The 27,476-nt window shown below is 41.1% G+C and overlaps 1 protein-coding gene across 1 annotated transcript; it reads left to right on the top strand.

Moving 5' to 3' along the window:
• Positions 1-190: 190 nt before the first annotated feature.
• On the top strand, positions 191-25,873 carry mrpl53 (mitochondrial ribosomal protein L53). Its single transcript, XM_072571315.1, has 3 exons — positions 191-345; positions 10,554-10,666; positions 24,329-25,873. Exons 1-3 carry the CDS (start codon positions 254-256, stop codon positions 24,454-24,456), a joined length of 333 nt encoding a protein of 110 aa, XP_072427416.1. The 5' UTR covers positions 191-253; the 3' UTR covers positions 24,457-25,873.
• Positions 25,874-27,476: the final 1,603 nt, after the last annotated feature.

The following is a 27,476-nucleotide window of genomic DNA, read 5'->3' as shown; positions in this document are numbered from 1 at the left end:
GGCCAGTAGGGGGTGAAGCGCGCAGGCGCGGCCCTGCATGGAGGGTTCCGTTTTCTGACACGGAGACGAGCTCCCGTGGCGGGAGGGGGGGTGGGGGGTGTGCGCTGACGTCATGACGTCCCGAGCCCTGTCCGAACGCAGCTCAGACATTCGCCGCAACTTTGACGTGAAGCAGGAGAAAGGGACTACAATTCCCAGAGCGCATCGCGGGCTCCTGTTGTCCTTCCCTCCTCCCCGGACGTTGGGAGTTAAGATGGCGGCGGGTAGGGGGAGCGTCATCCTGAAAACAGTGAAAGAAATTATCGTACAGTTCTGTCCCTTCGAGTCTAATGTCCGTGGCGCCAGGTAGGACAGGCCTTCAGAATAAAGCTCCATTTGCGGTGACTTTGAGTCTTAGTTCGCTATAGTTTGCATCCTTGGTAAAAACAAGCTGACTTCTCAATAAACTGGGAATGAAGTATTTGGAACAAATGCACTGAAAATGCGGTTCCATAATGATCTATTGGAAATCAATATCAGTACAACTCCTTCATTTTCATTTAAAAAAAACCCGATCAACTCCCGATGCTGGGAATCTGAATCAAAATCAGGAGTTGCTGGAAAAACTAAGCAGGTGTAGCAACATCTGTAGAGAGAAATCAGAGTTAACGTTTCGTGTCCGGTGATCCTTTTCTTAGTTATCACCATTTCTGAAGAAGGGTCACTGGATCTGCAACTTTAACTCTGCTTTCTCTTCGCGGGTGCTGCCTGACCTGCTGAGATTTTCCAGCAATTTCTGTTTCTAACGTCGCTTTCATTGTGTCAGTGGAAGGTTAATAGCAGTACACGTGTTGGAATTTTCTTTAAATGAAGCAATATACTGGAAATCCGAAATAAAAACGAAACTGCTGGAAACATTTGCTTTGACAAGCACTATAAACTGAACTGAAGCCTTAACTCTCCTTTTGCATTATCTGTAAAGGATAAACTGCAGGGTTAAGAAAAGGACACTAAGTCTACTGCTGTTACAGGGAGCCACCATGGATATGAGTGGCAGAATGATCTCCTGTTCTGTAGCCTTTTTGTGATTCTGTTTGCAGTGGATGTGATATAGGGCCTTTCAGAAAAATGTTGGGTTAAATCTAAGAGCCTTATGACCAGAGCAGGGATGAATTAGATCTGTGTAGGTAAATGAAAAGAAAGATGGCTGCAAAACAGTAGGATTTAAGGAAATAATTTTGGCCTGAATGGAAGTGGTGATCTGAACGGAAATGTGCTTGGACCGTTGTTTGTGACGCAAAGCATTTAGATCAGAAATTGAACTACAGTTGAGGAATTTAGGGGTAATCTGAAATTAAGTGAGGTTTGGTATAGCTAATATGGAGGACTGAACCAAAATGTAAAAAGACACACACATGCAAAATGAAGATGAATAGTGAATTTACCAAGATTTGGCGGCTTGGTCGCCGATGTCACTCTGTTCATCACACTTTGTCATTACATCTATGCCGATTCACCCAGTATATACCATGAGCAGACCTCCGTACACAATGTGAGATGGAGTAGGTAAAGTTCTAAGTGCCTATTGATAAATTCCTGTTTCAAAAGTCACGTTGCTGAAAACCAATTCAATATATTTTACTTTCCTCAGTATTTTATATACACTTGTCCTTGTCAATCAAATTGAAATGTTAGGAAATTAAACTGATTATAGATTGAGAAATGAATCATTCAGTGCAAATCTTTCAGCAACAGTCCTCTGGTTTATGCCAACAGGCAGGGAAATAACAGTCACATTCTTTTTACACTGTAGGTTTCTTAAAAGTGTGAATGGCAAGCTGTTTAAATAATTCATTAACTCTGCCAGTTCCTTGACAGATTGACATTTCCATTATGTTTATCCACTTTTAACACACAATCACATCTACTTCTAACAACTCTAAAGTGTATTTGATTGCTCCCAAAGATGTTCCTGACTTATCTAGAAGGTTGGCTTCATGAATGAGACATCAGCGTCAAGGAATTTGGTAGCATTCTTTGAAGAGATAACAAGTTTGATTGATAAGTGTGAAGCAGTGGTTGTAAAATATTTAGATTTTTAGAAGTTTTTGATAAATTGCCACACATTACACTGTTTAATAAGATAACAGACCATAGTATTGGAGGTTGTATATTAACACGGATAGAGGATTGGCTAACTAATAGAAGACAGAGTTGGAATAAAGGGGGCCTTTTCAGGCTGGCAATCTGTAACTAGTGATGAAGGCTGGGACCATTACTATTTACCTGGATAAAGAAAATGAATTTACTATAGCCATTTTTACACATGACACAAAGATAGGTAGGAAGGTAAGTGATGACGATGATGCAAAGATTCTGCAAAGGAGTATAGACAGGTTAAGCAAGTGGGCAAAAACTTGGAAGATGGAACTAAATGTGGAGAAATGTGAGGTAGTGTCTTTTGGCAGGATGAATGGAGGAGCTGAATGGTATTTAAATGGTGAAATACTGATTTCATTGAATGGTGAAGACGGGAAGAGCTGAACAGACTACTTCTACTCCTAAATCTTATAGCTTTTCAAATAACTCTGGCAGCTTTAGGCCAAGTTCTAAAAGGTCTAAAGCTTAAGAATCATGTTTTGGTCATTCCACTTTGGATCTGATTGAAGGTAGCTCTACTGTAATACATGGATTTATGTTTGAATCTGTCTCGATCATATAAATTCCACTAAAACTAACGTATAATTTATGCTGAACGAAGGATTCTTCTCCATCCTGTTTAGTGAGACTCTTAGTCACATGTGACCCATTTTCCATACTTCTGTCCTCACCATTTGCCTGCTACACTCCATCCCAGTATAGAGAGCAATAACACAGTTGCCCTTGTCTTCACTTTCAGGCCACCAGACATGCATTCAAAGGATCATCCTCCACCACCTCCTGCCATGAGATGTCACCACCAAAATTATCTTCCTTTCCCTCCTCTTCTGTCAGCATTCTGAGGGGGCCGTCCACTCCTCTCTCATGCTCAAGCCCTCTTCACTCAATGACATCATGTCATGTAATCACAGTAATTGTAGAAGGTGTAAAACTTTATTGTCCAAGGCTCCACATGTAACGTCCAGGCAATTGCTATACTTTCAGTCAATTGTATCTACTGCTCACAATTTGACTCTTCTACTTTGTTGAGACCAAACACCATACAGATAACTGCTTTATCAAGTGCCTCTGCTCTGTTTGCAAGTATGACCCTGACCTTCCAGTCACTTGCTATTTCAATATACCATCTTGCTCCCAATTCTATCCTAGGCCCTATTACAGTATTCCAGTGAACCCCAACACAATCTGGAGGAGTAGCAGCTCATTTTCCACTTAGATATTTTACAGCCTTCAAGATTCAACATTTCACTTTAACAACTTCAGATCATAAATTCTGTACTCCATTTTGATCTCATTAGTTTCTTGTTTATATGGATTTACTGTCAGGAAGGTTAGCAGAAAGTGAGGTCTACAGATGCTGGAGAGCAGAGTTTAAAATTGTGGTGCTGGAAAAGCACAGCAGGTCAGGTAGCACCCAAGAAGCAGGAGAATCGACATTTTGGGCTTAAGTCCTTCATCAGGAATGTCAGGAAAGTTAACCCATTTTATGTTATTAACATCTGCTCTTCATTCAAATATGGCTTCTTTAGGATGTTTAGGACTCCCTTTGCATTTTGGTATGGACATCTATCCCATCTGTCTCATTTGCTCCCATTTCCCCTTGTTTTGCAACGTAAAACCCATAATTTTTCCTGACCCCTTCAGTTCCAAAGAAGAGTCCCATTGAACTCAATATTAACTCGGTTTCTCTCTCTACAGATGCAATCAGACCTGATCACTTTACATTTAACAAGTCTGTATTGTCTTTCCTTAATAAAACTACACTTGTCAAAGTAGCTATTAATTTCATTACAGATACAAAGTTTTTAAGTATTTTCTCACTACAGAGTTAAACTGCCCTTTGTAGTTCTCCAATCCTCTGGTTCCATCTCCATAAATATCTAAGGAGAATTGCACAGTTTTCACCCTTACTTAAGAGGCATCTTAACTGAAACATATAAAATCCTGCAGAATCTTGATAGGGTACATGCGAAAGGGTATTTCCTTCTTGTGCGATCATCTAGAATTCAGGATCGCTGTTTCAAATAATTGGTCACCATTTAAGATGGCACTAAGGAGAAATGCTTTCTTGCAGAGAATCATTTGTCTTTGCAGCTCTGCTCCTCAAAGGAAGCAGAAGGAGAGCCCTCACCTATTTTTAAGCCAATGATAGATAAATTCTTAATGAGCAAGGGGATGAAAGGTTATCGGTGTTTGACGGGAATGTGGAGTAATTGGGCAGTCATGATCATCTTATTGCATAGCGGAACAGGCTCGATGGGCTGACTGGCTTATTCTGCTTCAAATTCATGTGCTCTTGCATTTACTTCTCTTAATGCTCCTGGAAACATTCCATCCAATCCTAGGTGACTTGTCTTTACGGTCATCTTTTTTAGCTCCTCTTCATCAACTTTTAATGCACCTGGTATCTCAACTACCACTTAATTCACGGTGATATCTTCTTTTTTGGTAAAGACGAATGCAAAGTACTTAATTAGTATCTGATCCTAGATCCACATTTTGGTCCCAAATTGGCTCCGCTCCTCCTTTAACTATCCCATATCATTGAAATGCCAAAAGAAAATCTTTGCATTCCTTTTTATGTCAGTGCAGTTTTCCTTTCAGACTTTGTTTTTTTAGATTACTAGATTAGATTACTTACAGTGTGGAAACAGGCCCTTCGGCCCAACAAGTTCACACCGACCCGCCGAAGTGCAACCCACCCATTCGCCTACATTTACCCAACACTACAGGCAATTTAGCATGGCCAATTCACCTAACCTGCACATCTTTGGACTGTGGGAGGAAACCGGAGCACCCGGAGGAAACCCATGCAGACACGGGGAGAATGTGCAAACTGCACACATTCGGGAATTGAATCCGGGTCTCTGGCACTGTGAGGCAGCAGTGCTAACCACTGTGTCACTGTGCCGCCCAGAATTCCTTGTTTTTCCTTTCTTAAATCCCCTCTGAATTTTCTATATTTAGCTTGGTTCTCATTTGTATTAACAACCTGACACCTGTCATACACACCCTTTATCTGCTTCATTCTACACTCTGCCTTGTCATCATGGAACTCTGTCTTTAGCTGCTGTTCCTTTGTCACTTGAGAATGTACATCAGGTGTACACAAGCTATCTTTTTAAATGTAGCCCATTGTTCAGTGACAGTTTTGTCAGCCAGTCTTTGATTCCAGTTTACCTAGGGTTGGGCTCTCCAATTAAATATTTTTAACTCTATATTTCTCCATTTGTCTCCAAGCTATTTCAGACCTTATGATACTGTAAGACGATCATCACAGCATCCTTGGTATATCTGTCATACCAACAGTTCAATAGGACTGAAAGTGGAACGCAAAATCCAGAAGCATTGGGGGATTTCAATACATCATCAGGTGTGGTTCGGTGGCATTACTACTGACTAAACGATCAAGTCTGAAAGAATAGACTTGCTTCAATCAGGAGGTCAGAAAACTAACAATATGGCAAAATTTACATGACCTTGCCTTTACCAGTTTATCTGTAGTAGATGTCTATGACATTATTAGTAGGAGTGATATGATGTACCAGACAAAACCCCTCCTTTTCTTATTTAAAGGCAAGTGTAAGTTGCTGCGTTTCATTTAGAGTCATAGAGATGTACATCACGGAAACAGACCCTTCAGTCCAACCCGTCCATGCCAACCAGATATCCCAACCCAATCAATCCCACCTGCCAGCACCCGACCCATATCCCTCAAAACCCTTCCTATTCATATACCCAGCCAAATGCCTTTTAAATGTTGCAATTGTACTAGCCTCCACCACTTCCTCTGGTAGTTCATTCCATACACGTACCACCTGCTGCATGGAAAAGTTGTTCCTTAGATCCCTTTTATATCTTTCCCCTCTCACCCTAAACCTATGCCCTCTAGTTCTGGACTCTCCGACCCCAGGGAAAAGACTTTGTCTATTTATCCTATCCATGCCCCTCATGATTTTGTAAACCTCTTTAAGGTCACCCCTCAGCCTCCGATGCTCCAGGGAAAACGCCCTAGCCTGTTCAGCCTCTCCCTATAGCTCAAATCTTCCAACCCTGGCAACATCCTTGAACCCTCCAACCATAATTCATTTGGTCACAGTACTATGTTTTAAGCAAAACACGCTTGATTTTTACCTTAAAGTTAAAATACAAACAAAAGAAAAAAGAATCAGAACAACTTTAACTCTAGTGGAAAACTTAACAGAATAATAAATAATTTAACTACTAAACAGCAACTGTTCCAATACAATAACACTCCATAAACACAGCCATGGTAAAGGCAAATTCAGTTAAATAAATTGTCTCACATGTAGTGTTTGTCCAGTCCAGGAGAAAAGAACACCAAAAAAAAAATTCTGGTAGGAAGAGTGATCATGTTGCAGCTGTACAGGACATTGGTTAGGCCACTTTTGGAATATTGTGTGCAGTTCTGGTCTCTCTTCCGTAGGAAGGATGTTGTGAAACTTGAAAGGGTTCAGAAAAGATTTACAAGGAATTTTGCCAGGGTTGGAGGATATGAGCTATAGGGAGAGGCTGAATAGGCTGAGGCGGGTTTCCCTGAAGTGTCGGAGGCTGAGGCGTGACCTTTTGAGGTTTATAAAATCATGAGGGGCATGTATAGACTAGGTAGATAAGATCATTTCCCTGGGGACGGGGGAGTACAAAACTAGAGAACTAGAATAGGTTTAGGGTGAGTGGGGAAAAATTTAAAAGGGACCAAAGGTGCAGCTTTTTCACGCAGAGGGTGGTGCATGTAATGGTGGGAATATGGTGGAGCTGGTACAATTACAACATGTAAAAGGCATCTGGATGAGTATATTAAAAGGAAGGGTTTAGAGGGATATGGACCAAGTGCTGACAAATGGGACTCGATTACGTTAGGTTATCTGGTTGGCATGGATGAGTTGGACTGAAGGGTCTGTTTCTTTGCTGTACATCTTTGACTCTAACTACAGCTTTTTACTGTGGCTGAGAGAGAGATGTGACACCTTCCATAACCAACTTTGAAACCCCAACTGTTGAAACCTAAACTAAAACTCTGCAATTTTTGTGATTTGTAGCTCAGGTTGAGGTTCAAGTTGTAAGTTTGCTCGCTGAGCTGGTAGGCTTGTTCTCTGATATTTCATCACCATAATAGGTGACATCATCAGTGAGCCTCCGGTGAAGCGCTAGTGTTCTGTCCCACTTTGTATGTATGTGTCTTGGTCTGTTAGGGTGGGTGGTGTCATTTCCGGTTCTTTTTCTCAGAGGTTAGTAAATGGGGGCCAAATCAACATATTTGTTAATGGAGTTCCGTTTGAATGGTGGGCCTCTAGGAATTCCCATGCCTGTATCTATTTAGCATGTTTTAGGATGGATGCATTGTCCGAGTTTAAGTGGTGTCCTCATTCGTCTGTGTGTAAGGATACTAGTGTTAACTGGTCTTGTCTTTTGGTAGCTAGGTGGTGTTCGTGTATCCTGATGGTTAGTTACCTGCCTGTCTGTCCAATGTAATGTTTGTTGGAATCCTTGCAGAGAATTTGGAAATGATATTCGTTTTGCTGGTTGTTGGTGTAGGGTCCTTTATGTTCATCAGGTTGTTTCAGTGTGTAGGTAGATTTGTGCGCTACCATGATGCCAAGGGGTCAGTATTGTCTGGTAGTCATCTCTAAGATATCTTTGATGTACGATAGTGTGGTTAGAGTTTCTGGGCATGTTGTGTCTTCTTGTTTAAGAATCCATAGACTGTGTTCATCAGGTACCCATTATTCTTGAATACGCTGTATAGGTATTTTCCTTCTGCTGCTCGTAGTTCCTGGGTGCTGCAGTGTATTGTGGTTAAATGAGCAAAGTTACAACCTCAAACCCTGCTTCCTTGACAGCCTGACTCCACCCACTCATGCTACTTCTATTGTTCCAACTTCAAAAAAACCTAAAGGTCTCGCAAGCTGTTTACTTTATTGGATTCAAATAGACAGATCAGTAACTCTCTTAAATCTCTTTTCAACAAACAAGTACAAAATACACCTCTCAGCCATAGTATCATCACAGTGCCCACCACACAGTTCTTATGAAGACAAAGCCCCATCTTTACATTCAGGATACCCTCTATTGTGTGGTGTGGCAAAATAGCATGGCTTTCAAACATACCTTAACTGGAATCTGAGGGGCTGTGGGCCATCAGATGCAGAATTGTATTCAACTGTAATCTGCAATCTCATGATCCAGCTTATCCCACAAGCTGTTGTGACCGTGAATTCAGACCAACCCTGTTCAGAAGAGTGGGTGATGTCCTTCTGATATCCAGAGCATCACAGATGAAGTCTTCAACCAATTCAAGGGGCGGCGCGATGGCTCTGTGGTTAGCACTGCTGCCGCACAGGGATTTCAGCCTTGGACGACTGTCTGTGTGGAGTTTGCACGTTCTCCCTATGTCTGTGTGGGTTTCCTCCGGGTGCTCCGGTTTCCTCCCACAATCCAACGATGTGCAGGTCAGGTGAACTGGCCATGCTAAATTGCCTATATTGTTAGGTGCAATAGTCAGGGGTAAATGTGGGGAATGGGTCTGGGTGAGTTACTCTTCAGAGGGTCGGTGTGGACTTGTTGGGTGGAAGGGCCTGTTTCCATACTGTAGGGAATTAATCTAATCGAATCCAATCTAATTTACTCAGTATGAGAGTCGGGTAAGGGACTGAATGCTGCAATGGCTATGGTCCTTGCAACTTATCGGCAGTAAGGTGAACAAGGGCACAACTTACACAGTTAATGATAGAGCCTTCGGGAGTGTTGTAGAGAGATCTAGGGGCTCAGGTACGTTGTCCATCTATTACGCAACTTTCAATGAACTAAGTAGTAAAGAAAGCATTTAGCATGCTTACCTTCATTGGTCAGACCATTGAGTATAGGAGTTGGGGTGTTGTATTGAAGTTGTACAGGACATTGGTGAGGCCACTTTGGGAGTACTATGTATTGCTCTGGTCGCCCTGCTGTAGGAAGGATGATATTAAATTGGAGAGGGTGCAGAAAAGATTTACAAAGATGTCACCAGGACTGGAAGGTTTGAGTTCTAAGGAGATGCTGGATAAGCTGGGACAGTTATCACTGCAGCGGAGGAGATTGAGGGGTGAACGTATTGAGGTTTATAAAATCATAAGGGCATAGATAAGGTGAATCTCAAAGGTATCCCTGTGGTACAGGAGTTCAAAAATAGAGGGCATAATTTTGAGAGGAGAGGAGAAAGTTTTAAAAGGAACCAGAGGGGCAACGTTTTCACAGAGAGGGTGGTTCATATATGGAATGAACTGCTAGAGAAAGTGGTAGATGCAGGTACAATTAAAACATTTAAAAGACATTTGGGCAAGTACAAGATTAGGAAAGGACTAGAGGGATATGGGTGAAACAGAGATGAATGGAAATAGTTTAGCATGGACGAGTTGGACCAAAGGGTCTGTTTCCATGCTGTATGACGTTATGGCACACTAACCATTTGCACCCCTAGTCAAGGTGTTCCAATACAGCATCTATCTGTCAATGTGTGTCCTGTCCACAAACAGCAGGATCAATCCTGTGGAGAGCAACACACATGCTGCTAGACTTGCTGAATTTCTCCAGCAATTTCTGTTTTGCAAGCAAAGCAAGTCAGGAGTCTGTTGGAATACCCTCCACATGCCTTGAAGGGTGCAGTTACAACAGTACCTGAGGAACTCCTCACCATTGAGAACAAAGCACCCATTTGATTGGCACCCCATCCCCTCCCCATTCCTTACCACTTTTGGCATTCATCCCTTCACTACTGAGGCACTGTGGCAGCATTGTGCGCCATCTAAATTACTGCAGCAACTCAGCCAGGCAGCACTTTCCAAATTCCTTGAATTCTTTCATTTAGAAGGATAGGAGTAGCAGATACATGGGAACACTATCAATTACATGTTCCCCTCCAAGCACATAACATCCTGATTTGGAGTTGTATTGCTGCTCTATCACTGTCATGGAGTTAACATCCTGGAACTGCCTTCCTTACAGCACTGTGTGCACTTACCTTCCAAAGACTGCAGCAGTTGAAGGCAGGTCACTTTTTTTCAAGGTCAATTGGAAAAGGGAAATTTATGAAGACCCTATCCAACAATCTGTACATCCAATGAAAGAATGTTTTAAAATCCTCAATTGGTCATTGTTGCACATATTTATATGAACACTTAAGTGTGTTTCAGAGGCCAGTAATCTGAATTAAAGTAAAATTTTGCTAACTGCCAAAGGGAAACAATTTCTTTTGAAAAAAATGAAATGTTTTGCAAATGTGACACCTTGTATATGTATGATTCCACTTTATGAAAGTGTATATCTCACTTGAACAGGAAAAATTGTGTGATAAGACTGTTTTGTTTTTATTGGCACAATTTTTGTTCACTTAAATTTTTATTTCCAACATTTCATAGGGAATTTCTTGCTGCAATAGGAACAGAAAAGGCACGTCTAACAAACTCCAATTGCCGGATTGTAGCCGATATAAAGCATGATGAGACAGAACCTGTTATATCAATCATATTCAGTAAGTTTTGAACTCTCTTTGAGTCTATTAAAGGTCAAAAATATTAAAAGGAAACCCAGATTTCCTTACCTTGAAGTCCAGATGGTAAATTGTTTGGGTCTGCAGATTTGGTCTTTAATATGCAGCTTTGAAAGAGGCACTCCATAATTTTCATCCAAGCTCTCTTTTACCATCTGGGGATTGATGTCCTACATATCATTTTTCCATAACTGATTGTCAGTCTGAGCTACTGATTAACATCTGCTATTGACTAAAGCAGCTGGCTAGGCCTTAAGCACTAAAAGTCCTTATTTGAACCTCTATTCCTCTGTTCTTGTGTCTTGTCCCTTTAGACTGCTCATAAAATAAAATTTTAAGGACAGTCTTTCAGACTTGTCTCCTTCTTTGGTTTGGAATCAGTTTTATCTGGTTATGTAAGTGTGATGCACCAAACTCTGTACCTTACCACGTTTTTGATGCTTTGTAAGGTATAATGCCGAGGCCAAATATTTATTTGCATGTGATGAATAATGAGAAAAGGAATATCCATTTTCCCTCAGTAGAACATCATTTGGTTGTCGGTTAACAAAAGCATTGATAATGGTTTGACAGGAAATTTTCCTGCCAAAATAACTTGTATCATATGCAAAGGGAATTAGTACAGCACGAACATTCAGGAAAAAGAAATATTTCACAAAATGGTCAACTTACTGTGTCAAATTAGAAAGTATTTTTGTGCCAATAATCTCAACCCAACTTAAAATGTTCTATTTTGTGAGAGTAGACAAGCAGGAGGCTGGAAGAACACAGCTAGCGAGGCAGCATCATGAGGTGGAGAAATCCATGTTTCGGGTATAACCTTTCTTCAGGAACAGAGGTGGGGATATGGAGATATGGGTAAAGGGGTTGGGGGCGGGATGGTTTTGGGTGGGGACAGGGGCAGAGTGGTGTGGTAATGATAGGTGGACACAGGTTGTCAGTACAACCTGGTTGGTCGATGTGAGGAATGAATCCAATTAGTTGCTGGAAGGAAGGGTTAGTAGGTGGAATGGAAGGGTGGAGGCAGGGGATGGTTTGGAAGGTTATTTGAAATTGGAGAACTCAATGTTGAGTCCTCCAGGCTCTAGGCTACCCAGGTGGGAGGTAAGGTGTTGATCCTCTAATTCACTGTGATAATGGAGGCGGAGGATGGAAATGTCAGAGAGGGAGTGGGATGGGAATTGAAGTGGGCAGTGACCAGGCTGTCAGGCTGGCCCTTATGGACCCAGCTGAGAAGCTCGTCGAAACGTTCCCTTAGTTTACATTTGGTCTCACTGATGTAGAGAAGACCACATCGGGAGCACCGGATGCCGTAAACTATGTTGGAGGAGATGCAGGTGAACCTCTGTATTCATCTGGAAGGATTGTTTGGGACCCTGGATGGAGGTGAGGGACGTGATGTGCTGGCAGGTTTTGCATCTTTTGCATTGCATGGGAAAGTATGGGGGTGGAGGGTGGTTGGTGGGAAGTGTGGCTCGAACAAAGGAGTGACAAAGGGAATGGTCCATGAAAAAGGCAGAAAGGGTTGGAGAGGGGAAAATGTTCTTGGTGTTGGGGTCTAATTGGAGTCGAGGATAGTACATTGGATGCGGAGGCTTATGGAGTGGCAAGAGCTAACAAGGCAGACCTGTCTTTGTGGTTGGTGGTGGTGGGAGGTGCAGGGAGGGCTGGTTTAGAGTAGTGGAGGAGGTGAGATAGAGGGCCGTCTGAATGACGGGCGATAAAGGATCATGTTTAAAATAGGTGGACATTGGATGTTTGAGAGTGGGACTTTTCCTCATTAGAGCAGATGCAACGGAGATGGACGAATTCGAAAAACGGGGTGGAGTTTTTGCAGGATATGGCGTGGGAGGAGGTGTAGTCCAGGTAATTATGGAAGTCTGTGGGTTTATCGTTAATGTCAGTCCGTAAACTGTCACCAGAGATGGAAACGGAGAGGTGAAGAAAGGGAAGGGAGGTGTCTGAGATAGACCAAGTGAATTTGAAGGCAGGGTAGAAGTTGTTGGCTTAGTCGATGAACTGTATCAGTTCAGCCTGAATGGAGGATGCAGCACCCAATGCAGTCATCAATGTAACAGTGAAATAGTTGGGGAACAGTATCTGTGTATATACTAAGAATGGACTGTTTGACGTAACCGACAAAGAGGCAGATGTAGCTAGGGCCCATGTGAGTACCTATGACCACCCCCTGGATTTGGAGGAAATGAGAAAAGTTGAAGGAAAAGTTATTGATGGTGATGACTAATTCGGCAAAGTAGAGGAGGACTGGAGAACTGGAGGTCTCCAAAGAAGTAGAGGGTGTGGTTTGTGTCACAGATGTAGGTAGGAAGTGCCTGGACCAAGAAGGAGAGAATGGAATTGAGATAGGAAGAAATGAGTTCAGTGGGGTAGCAGCATGTGGAGGCAAAGGATTAGCTGGGGTAGTTGGGCTTGTGGATCTTGGGGAACAGGTAGAACTGGACATTGCAGGGCTGGGGACTATAAAGTTGGAGGGGAGATCACTGGTGCAATGAGATCATGGACAGTGTGAGTGATGATGGCTTAATGAGCCATGGTGGACTGGAAGTCAATGGGCAGGTAGGACATGGTATTGGAGAGTTGACCACTGCAACATAGAGGTCCATCCTCCAGACTACACAGCTCCACTTTTGTCATTGGGTTTGGTGGTGAAACAGGGATTGGAGTGGAGAGAGTGGAGTGCTGCATGTTTGGAGAGACTGAGATTGGAGTGGAGGGATGGAGAAATCAAGGCAGTTGATGTTGTGTAAAGCAGCAGCAAAACAGATAATCGCTGATTAGTTTTTATTCCGTCTATTTCCGATAACCTTTGATGCCCTTGCTGAGGGAGAATCTATCTATTTCATCCATAAATTTCAATGATCCTGCCACCTGAAGGAGGGAGTTCCAAAGTTGCACAGCCCTTTGAGAGGCAAAAAAATCCTCATTTCTCTCCTAAATGTGCAGCGTCAACTTTTAAAACTGTGTCCCCTTGTTCTAAGCTCACTCAGGTCTTTTGCATGACCACCTTGTCATGACCATTCAGGGTCTTATAAATTTCAAAGGAATTACTGTTAGCTCTTCTGAGCTGAAATGCAACAAACCAACTTGTCCAAACTGCCCACATAAAATAATCCTGCTTATTCTAGATATCATTATAGTAATCCTCCTCTGAACTGCATCCTGTGCATCTGCATCCATCCTTAAATAAGGAAGCCAAAACTGTGTACAGTATTCGAGATGTGATCTCACCAATGTTCTGTATAACTGAAGCATAACTGTCTTAAGTTAAATACCCCTCGTAATAAAGGCTAGCATCCTATTAGCTTTAATGATTATGCACTATACCTGCATACTAATGTTTTGTGACTCATGGACTAGAACATCTAAATCCCTTGGCACCTCAGAATTCTGTAGTTGTTCACCATTGAAGTAATACTTTTTTAATTATTGCAACCAAAGTGAGCAACTTTACATTTTCCCACTTTCTACTCCATCTGCCAGATTTTTGCCCACTAGCTTAACCTGTCTTTATTGATTTGCATCTTTATTATGTTATTTTCATAATATGCTTCCTACCTAACTTGTGTTATCTGCAAATTTAGTCGCCATGTCTTCAGTCCTCTCATCTGAGTCATTGATATAAATTGTGAAAAGTTAAGAGCCTGTTACAGACCCGTGCAGAATCCTGGTTGGCACATATACCAATCTGAAAATTACTTGTACATACTCTCTACTTTCTGCCAGCCAGCCAGTCTTCTGTCCGTGCTAATATGTTATCTTTATAGATTATAGAATGCAGTTGTTTATTGTGAAAGAAATTAAATACACAAATAGGGAGGTAATGCTTCAGTGTATTGGCAAGATCACATTGGAGGTATTGTGCACCTTATTTAAGAATGAATGCAAAGGCTTTAGAAGCTGTTCATAGCATGAGACAATGGTAGCGAGAAGTAGAAAAATAGATAGCCCCCCAACCTATTCCTGTAACCCAGTATTTGCCATGGCAATTCTACCTAGTCTACACATCCTTAGATACTGCGGGCAATTTTACTATGGCTAATCCACCTATCCTCTACATCTCTGGACACTCTGTGCAATTTAGCATGTCCAGTCCACCTTTACTGCATATCTTTGGACTGCGGGATGAAATTGGAAGATAGAACATAGAAAGGTACAGCACGGAACAGGCTCTTTGGCCCACAATGTTGTGCCAAGGATTATTCCTAACCTAAAAGAAAATAACCTAACCTACGCACCCCTCAATCCATTGCTATCCATGTGCATATCCAGCAGTCGCTTACATATCCCTGATGACTCTGCTTCCACCTCCACCGCTGGCAATGCATTCCATGCATTCACAACTGTCTATGTAAAGAACCTTCCTCTGACATCTCCTCTACACCCTACTCCTAACACCTTAAAACTATGACCTCTCGTACCAGTCACTGCTGCCCTGGGGAAAAGTGTCTGGCTATCGACTCTATTGCCTCTCATTACCTTGTATACCTCGATCAGGTCACCCCCTTCCTCCTTCTCTCCAGAGAGAAAGTCTGAGCTTATTCAACCTCTCTTCATAAGACAAGCCTTCCAGTCCAGGCAACATCCTGGTAAACCTTCTTTGCACCCTCTCCAAAGCCTCCATTTCTTTCCTATAATAGGGCGACGAGAACTGGACACAATATTCCAAATGTGGTCTCACCAGGGTTTTGTAGAGCTGCAATAAAACCCAACGGCTCGTAAATTTGAGTCCCCTGTTAATGAAAGCCAAACCATCATTGCTTTCTTAACAACCCTATCCACTTGGGTGGTAACTTTAAGGGATCTATGCACTTGAACACCAAGATCCTGCTGTTCCTCCACACTGCCAAGAATCCTGTCTTTAATCCTATATTCAGCATTCAAGTTCGACCTTCCAAAATGCATCACTTGGCATTTATCCAGGTTTAACTCCATCTGCAATTTCTCAGCCCAGCTCTGCATCCTGTCTATGTCGCACTGCAGCCTGCAGTAGCCCTCAATACTATCAACGGTACCTCCTACCTTCATTGGCAAATTTACTAGCCCACCCCTCAACCTTCTCATCCAAGTCATTTATAAAAAAACTACAAAGAGCAGAAGCACAAGAACAGAGCCCTGCAGGCACTGCTGACCTCCAGGCAGTATACTTTCCATCTACTATCACTCCCTGCCTTCTGTTGGCCACCAATTTTGAATCCAGATAGCCAAATCTCCCTGGATCCCATATCTCCTGACTTTATGAATGAGCCTACGGCAGGGAACCTTATCAAATGCCTTGCTGAACTCTATATACACCACATCCACTGCTCGACCTTCATCAATCTGTCTCATCACCTCCTCAAAGAACTCAGTAAGATTTGTGAGGCATGACCTGGCCCTCTCAAAGCCTTTAATCACACTATGTTTTTCCAAATAGTCATAAATCCTATCCCTCCGAATTCTTTCCAAAACCTTGCTGACCACAGATGTAAGACTGACTGGTCTGTAATTGCCAGGGATTTCCCTATTACCTAAAGAACAACATTCATCTCCCTCAAATCCTCTGATACAAATCCCGTGGAGAGTGAGGGAGCAAAGATCTTCACCAGTGGCTTAGCAACCTCCTTCTCACTTCCCGGAGCAGCCTAGGATAAATCTGGTCTGGCCCTGGGGACTTATCAACCTTAATGTTTGCCAAAATTTCCAACGCATCAACTTCATCAATCTTGACCTGTTCAAGCTTATTTCCCAGCTCCTCGAAGTTCTCATTAACAACAAGGTCCCTTTCTTTAGTGAAAACCAAATCAAAAAAACTCATTTAGAGCTTCCCCTATCTGCTCAGACTCCACGCACAAGTTCCCTATGCTATCCCTGACTGAACCTACCTTCTCCCTGATCTTTCTCTTGTTCCTCATTTATGATTAAATTGCCTTTGGGTTCTCCCTTATCCTTCCCGCCAAGCCTTTATCGTGTCCCCTCTTGGCTCTCCTCAGTCCATTTCTGAGTTCCTTTCTAGCAAACCTGTAATCCTTTAAAGCTGTGCTAGACACTTACTTCCTCCACCTTACGTAAGCTGCCTTCTTCCTTTTGACGAGAAGCTCTTCTGTTCTCATAATCCAAGGCTCCTTAATCTTACCCTTTCTTGCCTATCTCAGAGGAACAAATTTGTGCATCACTCGCAACAATGACTCCTTAAACAGTCTCCACATGTCTGTTGCGCCCTTTCTGTGGAACAATTGCTCCCAATCTGTACTTCCCAACTCCTGTCTGACAGTGTCATAATTTCCTTTTCCCCAATTAAATATTTTCCCACGGTAGCTGTTCCTTTCCCTCTCCATGGCTATAGTAAATGTGAGGCACTGTCACCAAAGTGTTCTTCCACTACGAGATCTGACACCTGTCCTAGCTCATTGCCGAGCACCAGATCCAAAATGGCCTCTCCCCTCGTCAGCCTGTCTACATAGTGAGTAATGAAACCCTCCTGAACACACCTAACAAAAACAGCTCCGTTCAAACCATCTACACTAAAAGGTTCCAGTCGAAGGAGGATCCGACAGGAACCCATGCGATCTCTGGAGAGCGTGTGCAAATTTTGCACAAACAGTCACCCAAGGCTGGAAGCGAACCTGGATCCCCAGTGCAGCGAGACAGCAAAGCTACCCAGGGAGCCGTCTCTCATCATGCTGCTCCCCACCCCCCGAGCCAACCCAACCACCTTGGTCCAGATATGCACATCCCCTTTAAGGTTTCCAATCCCTCTCTCCCGCCTCCTTCAACAAATCTCAATTTGTAGCGCATCTGCAGTATACTGTGTGCACATCTTGGTGTTCAGCAATGCAGTCAAATCAGAAAGAATGGACAAAGAACAAAAGAAAGGGTCAGATAGGATGTAAATTCAGAATTGTCATTGGGTAATAGAGTTAATGGGGCAAAGCTAAAGGGAGTGGTATTAGGAGAAGCAAATAAACAAAAAAAAAAGTGCCCGGAAGAAATGAAAGACAAAATAATGAACAGTTGCTACCTGAAAGCAAAATCATGAAAACATGTTAAAGGTTAACCTATGCAAAGAAAAGGAAGTAAAATGGGGAAATAGAGATTATGCTCTGATATTTTTGAACTCAATGGCAAGGTGTAGAATCGTTGTAAAATGCTAGATTAATAATCTAGAATGCCAGACTAATGTTCTGGGAGCACGAGTCTGAATTCCACCTTGGCAGAAGATATTTGAATTCAATAAAATTTGGAATAAAAAACTGGCCTAATGTCAACCATGTAACCACTACCGACTGTTATAAATCTCAACTGGTTCACTAAGGTCCTTTTGACAGAGAAATCTGCTATTCTTACCTGGTCTCACCTAATCGTGTGACTCCAAACCCACTCCACTGTGATGCCCACATTCTGTGGATAAATTAACAAATATTGAGCGCAGAAGGTTGCACAGTGCCTAATCAAAGTTTAGTGTTTCTTGAGCTTGTGCTGCACTTCAGTAAAATAGGGCAATAGGATGAAGACAGACATGCCAGCCTGAGAACCAGGTGGAAAATTAAAATGGAAGGACAACTTGGGTGTGGACAATGGAGCAAGTGGATCTAAAAGACATATAAGGTGAAGCATTTCCTGCGCCAGCATGAGAAGGTGCAATGGGAAAACATTGGGGCATTAAGGATGACTGAGGTTTTGCAGAAGGGATTGTCTGTTTGGAATACTGAAAAGGGAGGGAAGGACATATTATGTTTGGTGGCATCACTGGAGTTGGTGGAAGTGACATAAGATGGTCTATTGAATACTGAAGCCAGTGGTTAGAAAACTAGGGCAAGGAGAATTCTGTTGTGCATCAGGGATGATGGAGAAGGGTGAAAGTAGAACTTCAAAAAATGGGTCTGACACAGTTGATGGCCATGTCAGTCATAGTAGGGACAGGATGTTTACTTGAGGTGCAAGGTAGACAAATTCATTGTGCTGGTTTGGAAGGTTCTGTAATCAAAACCTTCCAAATGGAGAGTGAGGAATTGGGAGAATGAATGGAATCCTGAGATGATATAGGATGTGAGAAAGTGTTTTGAGCTAGCAGTGAGAGACAGTGGGCTGATGATACTTTGTGATAGCCTATCCCCAGAAATGAAGATTGAGAAGGTGAGGGTGTGAAAGAAAATCTGAACTAGACCGTGTGAAGGTGAGAAAATGAAAGCAAAGTCAATAAATGACATTTTCTGACTCAGGGCGGGTGTAGGAGGTAGCATTGCTGCAATAGAAAAAGGATTGTTGACATACTTAAGTAAAAATTAGGCACATATTCCAAAAATATAGACAATGCTGCAACCATGTGGGTACCCATAGCAACACCTTTAACTTGGAGGAAGTGAAGGGAGTTAAAAGAGAAGTTGCTCAGGGAGCAAATGTGCAGACAGGCAGAGGGTGGTACTGGATGGGAAGTGGTTGGTCTACTATTAGTGTAGAAGTGGCAAACCTTCAGGCCATTCTGGTGAGCAACAGAGATCTAAGGACAAAAACAGAACTGTAGATGTTGGAGATTAGAAACGCAAACAGAAATTGCTAGAACCTTGCAGGAGGTCTTGCAGCATCTGGAGAGAAAGCAAGGATAATGTTTCGGGGTCCAGTGACTCCTCTTCAGAACTGATTGTAGCTGGGAACAGGTTGGTATTGTTATGGACTGGACCAGACCAGACCCTCTCAAAATATTTTAAGAAGGTAGCCTAGCCCCTAACCTTTCTTATTTTAAAGGCAAATGTAAAATGCCTGTTCCAGATGCAATGCAACTAGTCAATGCTACTTGCCATTAAGCAAAACACAATTTATTTAAACGCTGTTGTTAAAACTCAACCAAAGAAAGAGAAATTTAGAATAACCTAATTCTATTGCAAAACTTAATAGAATAATTGATATAGTAACTGTTACTAATTAACTATTCCAATATAATAATATCCCATAAACAGACTCCATGGTTGAAAAGGAAACTTCACTTTCCGATTCTCATATGCAGTTCTCCCATCCAGGAGGAAAACATCGAGGAAATTCAGAGACAGAAGCAGCCAGGAGACATTTACTGAAGCTTCCAATTTTTTTGAGACCCCAGTAGCTTCTGATGCTACTCAGAAATCCTGATCTGTATGAGCTGGCCACACCCATTCAGTCTGCATTAATAAACAAGGCCCCAGGCCTCCCTACCTGTTTACTCAAGTAGTCTTCAGTAGCCAGTTCGTTGCCTGTGCCTTGCAACCTCTCTCCAAAAAAAGGACAAAATAACCTCTTAAAGTGACAGCATTGTCACAGTATGTAAGCTGAAGGTGGAGAGACGGTAGATGGGAGGAGTAAACAATAGCTAGAGATGGAGCCCAGAGAGAGAACAACAGTTGGGCAGACAAAGGAATGGATAAAGGTCAACTTGGGAGAATTAGCCTGTAGTAGTAGGCAACAGGATGGTTGTGGTAGCAGCCCATGTGATGACAGGGTCTGGAGTGTATGGGTTGGGTAAGGACATGGGAAAAGATGCTCATGCCCTAAAATTATTGAGTTCCGTATTGAATCCTGAAGCTGCAGGGTGCTCAAGTGGAAACTTAGATACTTCCAGCTTTGCTGGAGTACTGCAGCAAACCTGAGACAGAATTGTTGGTTCAGGGTCACTTTTTGCGGACAGAATGTAGCCAGGTCTGCACTTCATCCTGCTAGTGTAGAGCAGACAACATTGTGAGCAGTGAATACAGTAGACTAGATTGAGTGAAGTCGAGGTAAATCATTGCTTCACCTGGAATGTGTGTCCCTAGGGCCTTGGATAATGAGGGAGAAAGTAAACGGTCAAGTGTTACACCTGTGATTGCATGGGAAGATGCAGTGTGGGTGTTGGGAGTAGAGGAGGTATCCTGGAGAGAGTGGTCCCTTCGGAAGGCCGATAAGAGAGGGGATGGCAATATGTCTGGTGGTCATATCCTGCTGGAAATGGCGGCTATTGATCCTTTGGATGTAGAGGACTAGAAACATTGAACGTAGGTTAGTTTTGCAGATTATATTAGGAATTGTTTTTCCTTTTGGAGTTCTTGCCCCAGCCAATTAAATTCAGCCACCTCTCCCAGTAATCTTGTGATATTAACAAATTATAAATATCTGCTCAAGCAATTTATACAATGGAGTTCTTGTGGTCTGAAATGAGAAAGTCATATTATTTTCATTTGATTCCTGAGTTATTAACATTATGCATGTGTTGTTGCTTGCAGCCTTCCCTTTGTAGGTAAGCATTATTGCTTGTGCTCAGTCTCCAAATACTGAAAGGCAGAAAGAAAGTGTTGTGAATTATGCTTTCATAGGCCATTTGTAGTTTGCTTCTATCATGTGCATACCAGACTAAGTTGCCTTGTTGGTTGGTTGTAGCCTGTGTGGTATATATGTATCCACCAAGAAATCACCAAATTTCCAAGTCGGCTTGGTGTGTGAATTAAACAGGAGCTTGCAAATGGCACAGCTCCCTTGCACCTGTTGCTGTTGCTCTTCTTGGTCGTAGAAGACATGCGTTTGGGAAGATGCTATTGATGGAGGCTTGGGAAGTTGTTGTAGTGCATCCTTTCCAATGTGTGCAAGTTGCCATTGTGTCCTAATGATGGAGGGAGTGAATATTTAAGGTGGTGGTAGGGTGCTGATGATTGAGCTCCTTCAGTGTTATTGGAGCTGCATGACTGCAGACAACTGGAGAGTATTCCTTCACTGTCCTGGCATGCAACTATTCAAGTAGGCAGCTTGCCACCAGCTTCTTGAGGGTAATTAGGAAATATCAATAAACGCTACGATTTGCCCCTACTGCCCATATCCTATCAATCAAAAAGGCTCTTCAGCTCTTCTTTCTGATTTTAAAGGTAAATTGAATGTTTCTTTTGTCATTTAACTGCTTGCCACAGCAAAAGCATTTTTGCTTTATGCAAACAGCAAATTAAAACTGCACCAAGAACCATAGTATTTAAGTAACTTCATAAAAACAGAATTAATTTCAGTAGTGCCACTGCTCAATATGTGGCTCAACAAATAAATGCATAAAATATTTGAATGATTTTGCAGAGCAAGTGAGAGTGAAGAAGCATAATATATCTGAGTGCTTAAATGGATATTTCACATGTGTATAGAGACAGAGTGAAGTACTCCTACAAGTAAGCTCGAAAGTTAATTTGGAAATGGCTATGGCTAGGAACAAAACTTTAAATAGATTGTGTTCTTTGAGATCTTGTGTTGTTGCCCTGAGCTGGTGACAGGATCCCACGTGATGACAATATTTACAGTGTAATTGAAGTCAGAATCTGGAAATCCTCTATTAGTTTAGATTGCCTAATAATGCTCTGCACTGCCCGTGACACTTCAATATATTTTGTTTCTTAGTGACCAGAACTTGGCATAGTATTCAAGGTGCAGTCCTATCGGAGCATGATAAAGCTTGATCACCAGGGTTTTTTGCTTTTAAGAGTTTAGCCTGTTGTCTTTGTTGATGCTATTCTATATTGGTTAGTCATACTGAGTATTGAATTTAGCAACACAAACTCTGAGAGTGATGGTTTAAAAATAAACGTTACTGTTCACTATTTAATTTTTTTTAGTTGCAAATGTAAATCAGAAAGTAATACAAATCTGTTTTATTCTATCACTACAAACCCAAATTGGTCTTTTTTGCAAGAAAAGTATGCTATTCATATTTGTTTGAGTTAAAGCACATAAAACAAAAGTTCAGAAAATATTTTGTCAAATAAGCTCTTTGACTCGAATATGTAAGAAGATTTCTGAGGTCACCAAATTTGTATGTTTATTTATCATTAACTTTTACTAATATTTTTCGACATTGCAAGCAATATTGTTACATTCGTAATTTTTGGGCCAGAGTTGTCTGCAATGTGTGCATAGTTGCACATGTCCCTTTGGTAACATTTCCAGGGATTCCAAAATACACCACACCACCTCATTCCCAGTCTCCACCACCCACCCCTATTTACTGAAAAGCTGCCCTTTGATTTCAAGAACATTCAACGTGCCTTCTTTCAAAGAGTATTTTAAAAATAAATTGGGATTTAAGTTTCTAAGATTTTCAAACACAAATATTATACAAATTTTATTTGCTTAATTTTCGACTAAAGACACAGGATTCTGTGTGTGTTTCTTAAAATTGGAAATAAGTTATGCTTAATACACTTGAAGATTTGAAATTACCGTGGTCATTTGTGATAGGTTATACAGCAAATCACTGAGGGGATCCCACTTTCCTTCCTTTCAGAACTCTCCAGTGTTTCTTGACTCTCTCAGGGCCCATTCCTAGTCTACAATCTTTACCATAAGAAATTCATGTTCAACAATGTGTTATAGCTGAGCTGAAGCAGAGTGGTAGTGTCCCACTTGTCCTGGTGGTGTGTCAAAGCATGCCCACGCAGGTTGATTAAGATAATCACAATTACTTTTCTATTCTCTAAGAAGAATGGTAACTGGGCTATCTTGTTTGAAGGTGATTTGGCGTGGAAGTACACTATTGTCGTACATGGTTATGTGTTATTTCACTTATTGCACACAGCCATTTTGATAGCACTTTTGCACTCTTTTGTCTTTGCAGTGGCTGTGATGAATTGACACAATATTATTGACACAAATGTAAAATATTAGAAATGCATAATCGTACTCAACTTTGTATTTTTATTGAGGATTTGTTCCATACTACCAGCTCGCATATTGTCCTATACTGTAGTTTTCTCAGTTGAAGGTGAGAAGAAAAGGCATAGAGCTTAAATTGTTGACTCATTCAGTCCTGTTCTTAACTAGGTTTAAAAAAGTACCAGTGAAAAGTTCCCAATCAACTTTCACTTGTTTCTCCATTGCATGGTTGTTTGGTTCAAAGTAAAGGTCTAGTGCAGAATGTCATATCAGAAACAAAACAAAACTGTTTAACATAAGTGTGATAAGCACTTAGTTACCTGCATGCCTGTGACTGAAGCAGGACAACATGACATTAGTACTGAAATCAGCATCCACATTTATAGTTTAATGGCATTTCAAAAAGTCTTCTAAAATGTAATATAATAATTCATACAATAAATTCTTTTGACTTTCAAAATCTCACCTAGATTTTTGTCATCTATAACTGTCTGGAATGCAGAAGTTAAAATTATTTGTTAATTGCAGAAACCCCTTCTTGGTAGCTCATTAGAAATTCTGTAAATCATTGTGTGCCTGTGGCTAGTGAGACCAAATTAAGGTTTAGTGACCTCTCATTGTAGCTGTCTTATCTGTTATGCGATCTATGGCAGAGAAAAAAATTATTTAGAGGGAGTTGTGTCATCTTGACACAAAATTGTGAAATTTATGAGGAACAGACAATTTGATATTTTTAAACATTTTTCTACCCTAAGGGTGCAGTCAACAGTAAATATGCATTATTCATGTATAGTGTTCAGTTTTGCAGTATATATCATTGTACCAGTTGTATTTTGGCGATGTATGAAATTATTTCATTTTTTTCCATAGGTTTGAAGCATGCTTGTGATCATATTTAAGTAAATTATGTGAATGCACAGTTTCTTTTGAATGAACACTGTTCAGCTTGTTTATTTTGAAGTAGTAATGATAACTTTTTGACTTTTACAAAAATAATTTTTTTCTCTCTCTCTACAGATGATGGAGAAAGATTGATCATGAAAGCAGCAAACTTGACAAGCAGGGAGATGCTGTCATTTTTTGATGAGAGGTGCTTTGCAAAGGACCCTCAGGCACATGAGAAGGCATCAAAAAAAAGCCACTAACATTAAATTGGATATTCCTGTTATGTATTCATTTCTTCATGAGCGTGCTTGGAAATCAAGCCTGGTCAAGTGCTAACTGATGTTTGACCATTTTAGTTTAAAAGTAGCAAATGGAACTGATCAATATCTTAAAACATCTTTTCAGTTCATCATTCAGCTGCATTTCCAGATGGCATTTTACAGATTATTTCTTTCAAAAGTAAGACCAAAAAATATTCCCCAGTAACATGGGGAGTTGCAGTCTGCCAGTAACATCAAAATAAGTGATTGTGAATCCTAATTTATTGCCTTATAGCACATTATACTTGCATTAACCACTTGAAATCCTGTCAATTTAACAATATTGTCGTTTACTAATTGGTACTTTTCACTCATAGGAGTTGTACTGACATTTTGTGACTGTATCAGTGATTTTGAAATATAACTGAGGCCAACAAAGTTATTTCTGTTTAAGCCATTTGTCTTCAGATACTAAAAACTATTAGCTTTTTTAAACTTGGTGTGTTTCTTCTCATGAATAGAACTAGAAGAACTTGTTTTCCATGTTCACCTATGTGAGAACTACAATGAAAGTTTTTCTGCAGTAACATGGGTACATGGATCATTTCCCAAAGACCTTGTTATGCAACAACCATTGAACTTCCTTGGAACAATTGGACGTACTCATTTTCTATTATTTTACAGGGAAAAAAAACTTACATTTGTATAGTGCTTTTCGTAATCACTAGATGGTTGCAAAGTGTTTTGTAACCAATTGATTACTTTTTAAAGTATAGTGTAGGAAATGTAATAGTTGATTTGTGCTCCCCAAATGCCCGCAAACAACAGTCTGATAACGACCAAGCAATTCATTTTTGTGACTATGATTAAGAGATAAATATTGGTCAGGATGCTGGAGATAACTCTTTGCTCCTTTTGTAAGTAATGAGTGGAATCTTTTATATTCAAATGAACCAGGCAGATGATGCCTCAGTTTAACATCTTACATCAAATATGACACTTCCATCAATGCAATGCTCCCTCTGTGTTCAAGTCCTGAATGGAATTTGATCCAGAACATTGTGATTTAGAGACATATCTGCAACCAACTGAATATGGCTGAAATGTCCAGGAACAAATATTATGGAACTCAAATGAGGGCCATTTTGTACCAGTTTTGTAATGTTTATCAATTTTGCAGCTTTTGCTAGGACTTCCTTCAGGTTGGGTAGCTATGCTTCCAAAAGCGAATATTCTCTGTAAGTACTGGATTGACCCAGACTAAGACTGCTTTTGATGTATGTTAATATCATTGCTCCATTGATGCAAATGCTAGTACCTGGTAACCAGATCATATGATTTGATTTATTGTTGTCACATGTACCTAAGGCCGATCATAACATGCAAGGACATACAGATTAAAGGATGTTTAGACAGAGTGAGGCTTACAATTTTATGGCTGCACAGAGGGACACAAAAGCAAGATCAACATTAGATTTGAAATTATTGACTAATGTAGTTGTCAGGTTTTTTGAGAAAGTTTCCTTAGCTAATGTTCTAACAGGTAGTAGCAAAGCAAAATTATTTAATGGATTGCATCTTAGGCACACCAGAAGGTGAACTAAGCCTGTCTCATCTTTGAATTTGGCCAATTGAGCAATTGATGGTATCCATGAAGCTACTACCATTGTAAAAGCCCACCTTTTTCACTAATTTCTTTTTGGGAAAGGAAATCCACTATCCTTTCCTGTTCTAGCCTTCATATAATTCTGGGCCTACGATGAGTGATGACTCTTAACTGCCCTCTGAAATGAGCTAGTAGTTCAGTGGCAATTCAGTTAGTCTCTCGCCACTGATTGGGAACTTTTAGAGAAAATGCTGATTGTATCAACCTCTGTGGGTAATAAGGAAGGCAGGTGGACTATTGATCTTTATTTCAAAAGGAATGGATTTTATAAATGGGGAAGTCTTGCTAAAGCTGTTCACTTGTACTGGCTAAGCTGCAATTACAATACTATGCAGTTTTGGTCCCATTAGCTGAGTAAGGATGTATTGGCCATTGGAGGCAGTCCAGAGACATTTCACCAGGGGCAGGTGATACTGGGTATGGAGGTTGAATAAGTTGGGCCTATACTCATTGGAGTTTAGTAGAATGAAAGGATACCATAATGAAATGCGTAAGATTGTTAGGGGGTTTGGCAGGGTAGATTCTGAGGGATTGTTTTCTCCTTGAGGAAGAGTCTTAGACCAGTGAGCGTAATCTCAGGGGTCACCCAGTTAGGCCAGAGATGAGGAAGAATTTCTTTCAGAGAGTAGTAAATTTGTGGGATTCTTTATTGCAGAGAGCTGAAAAGGCTGGGTTGTGAACCTGTAACAAGATTCTCATTCATTGCCAAGTTACTTTGAGTAACAGCATTAGCAAAACTCCCTGACTTTGCAGTGGTTAAATCCATCAAATGTGTGCAGGTTTCATCTTCCCCAAAACCAGTTCCAATGCCTCAGGAATCTAAAGCTCTCCTGCAAAATTGTTTCTTAGATTCTAGGAAGCGAGGAAAAGAAATATTTGAAGGACCTTATCCCTTTCCATCGTGAACCTACGGTACCATTATGGAGTGTTACCTCTGATTGTTTATCATCACCCCCTTCTCTCAATGAATGTCGACATACAAGTGCTGAACATTATTACCCTACTTAACAGTAGTAATCATAGTAGGAAAACTTATTCTTCGTACAGACAAAATAATTAAAGACTCATAGTAGGAACTGACCTATTCAATTATGAGAGATGTAGAAGTCATATCAGATTTGATATTAAATAGTTTGGGAGAAGATTTGTAGCTCGGGTGCTCGTTGTTGTGGTTCTGTTCACCGAGCCGGAAATTTGTGTTGCAGACGTTTCGTCCCCTGTCCAGGTGACATCCTCAGTGCTTGGGAGCCTCCTGTGAAGCGCTTCTGTGATGTTTCCTCCGGCATTTATAGTGATTTGTATCTACCGCTTCCGGTTGTCAGTTCCAGCTGTCCACTGCAGTGGCCAGTATATT

Source organism: Chiloscyllium punctatum, chromosome 5, assembly GCF_047496795.1.
Source record: "Chiloscyllium punctatum isolate Juve2018m chromosome 5, sChiPun1.3, whole genome shotgun sequence".
In the NCBI taxonomy this organism is placed as follows: Eukaryota; Metazoa; Chordata; class Chondrichthyes; order Orectolobiformes; family Hemiscylliidae; genus Chiloscyllium; species Chiloscyllium punctatum.
This window is presented reverse-complemented; position numbering and strand designations above follow the sequence as displayed.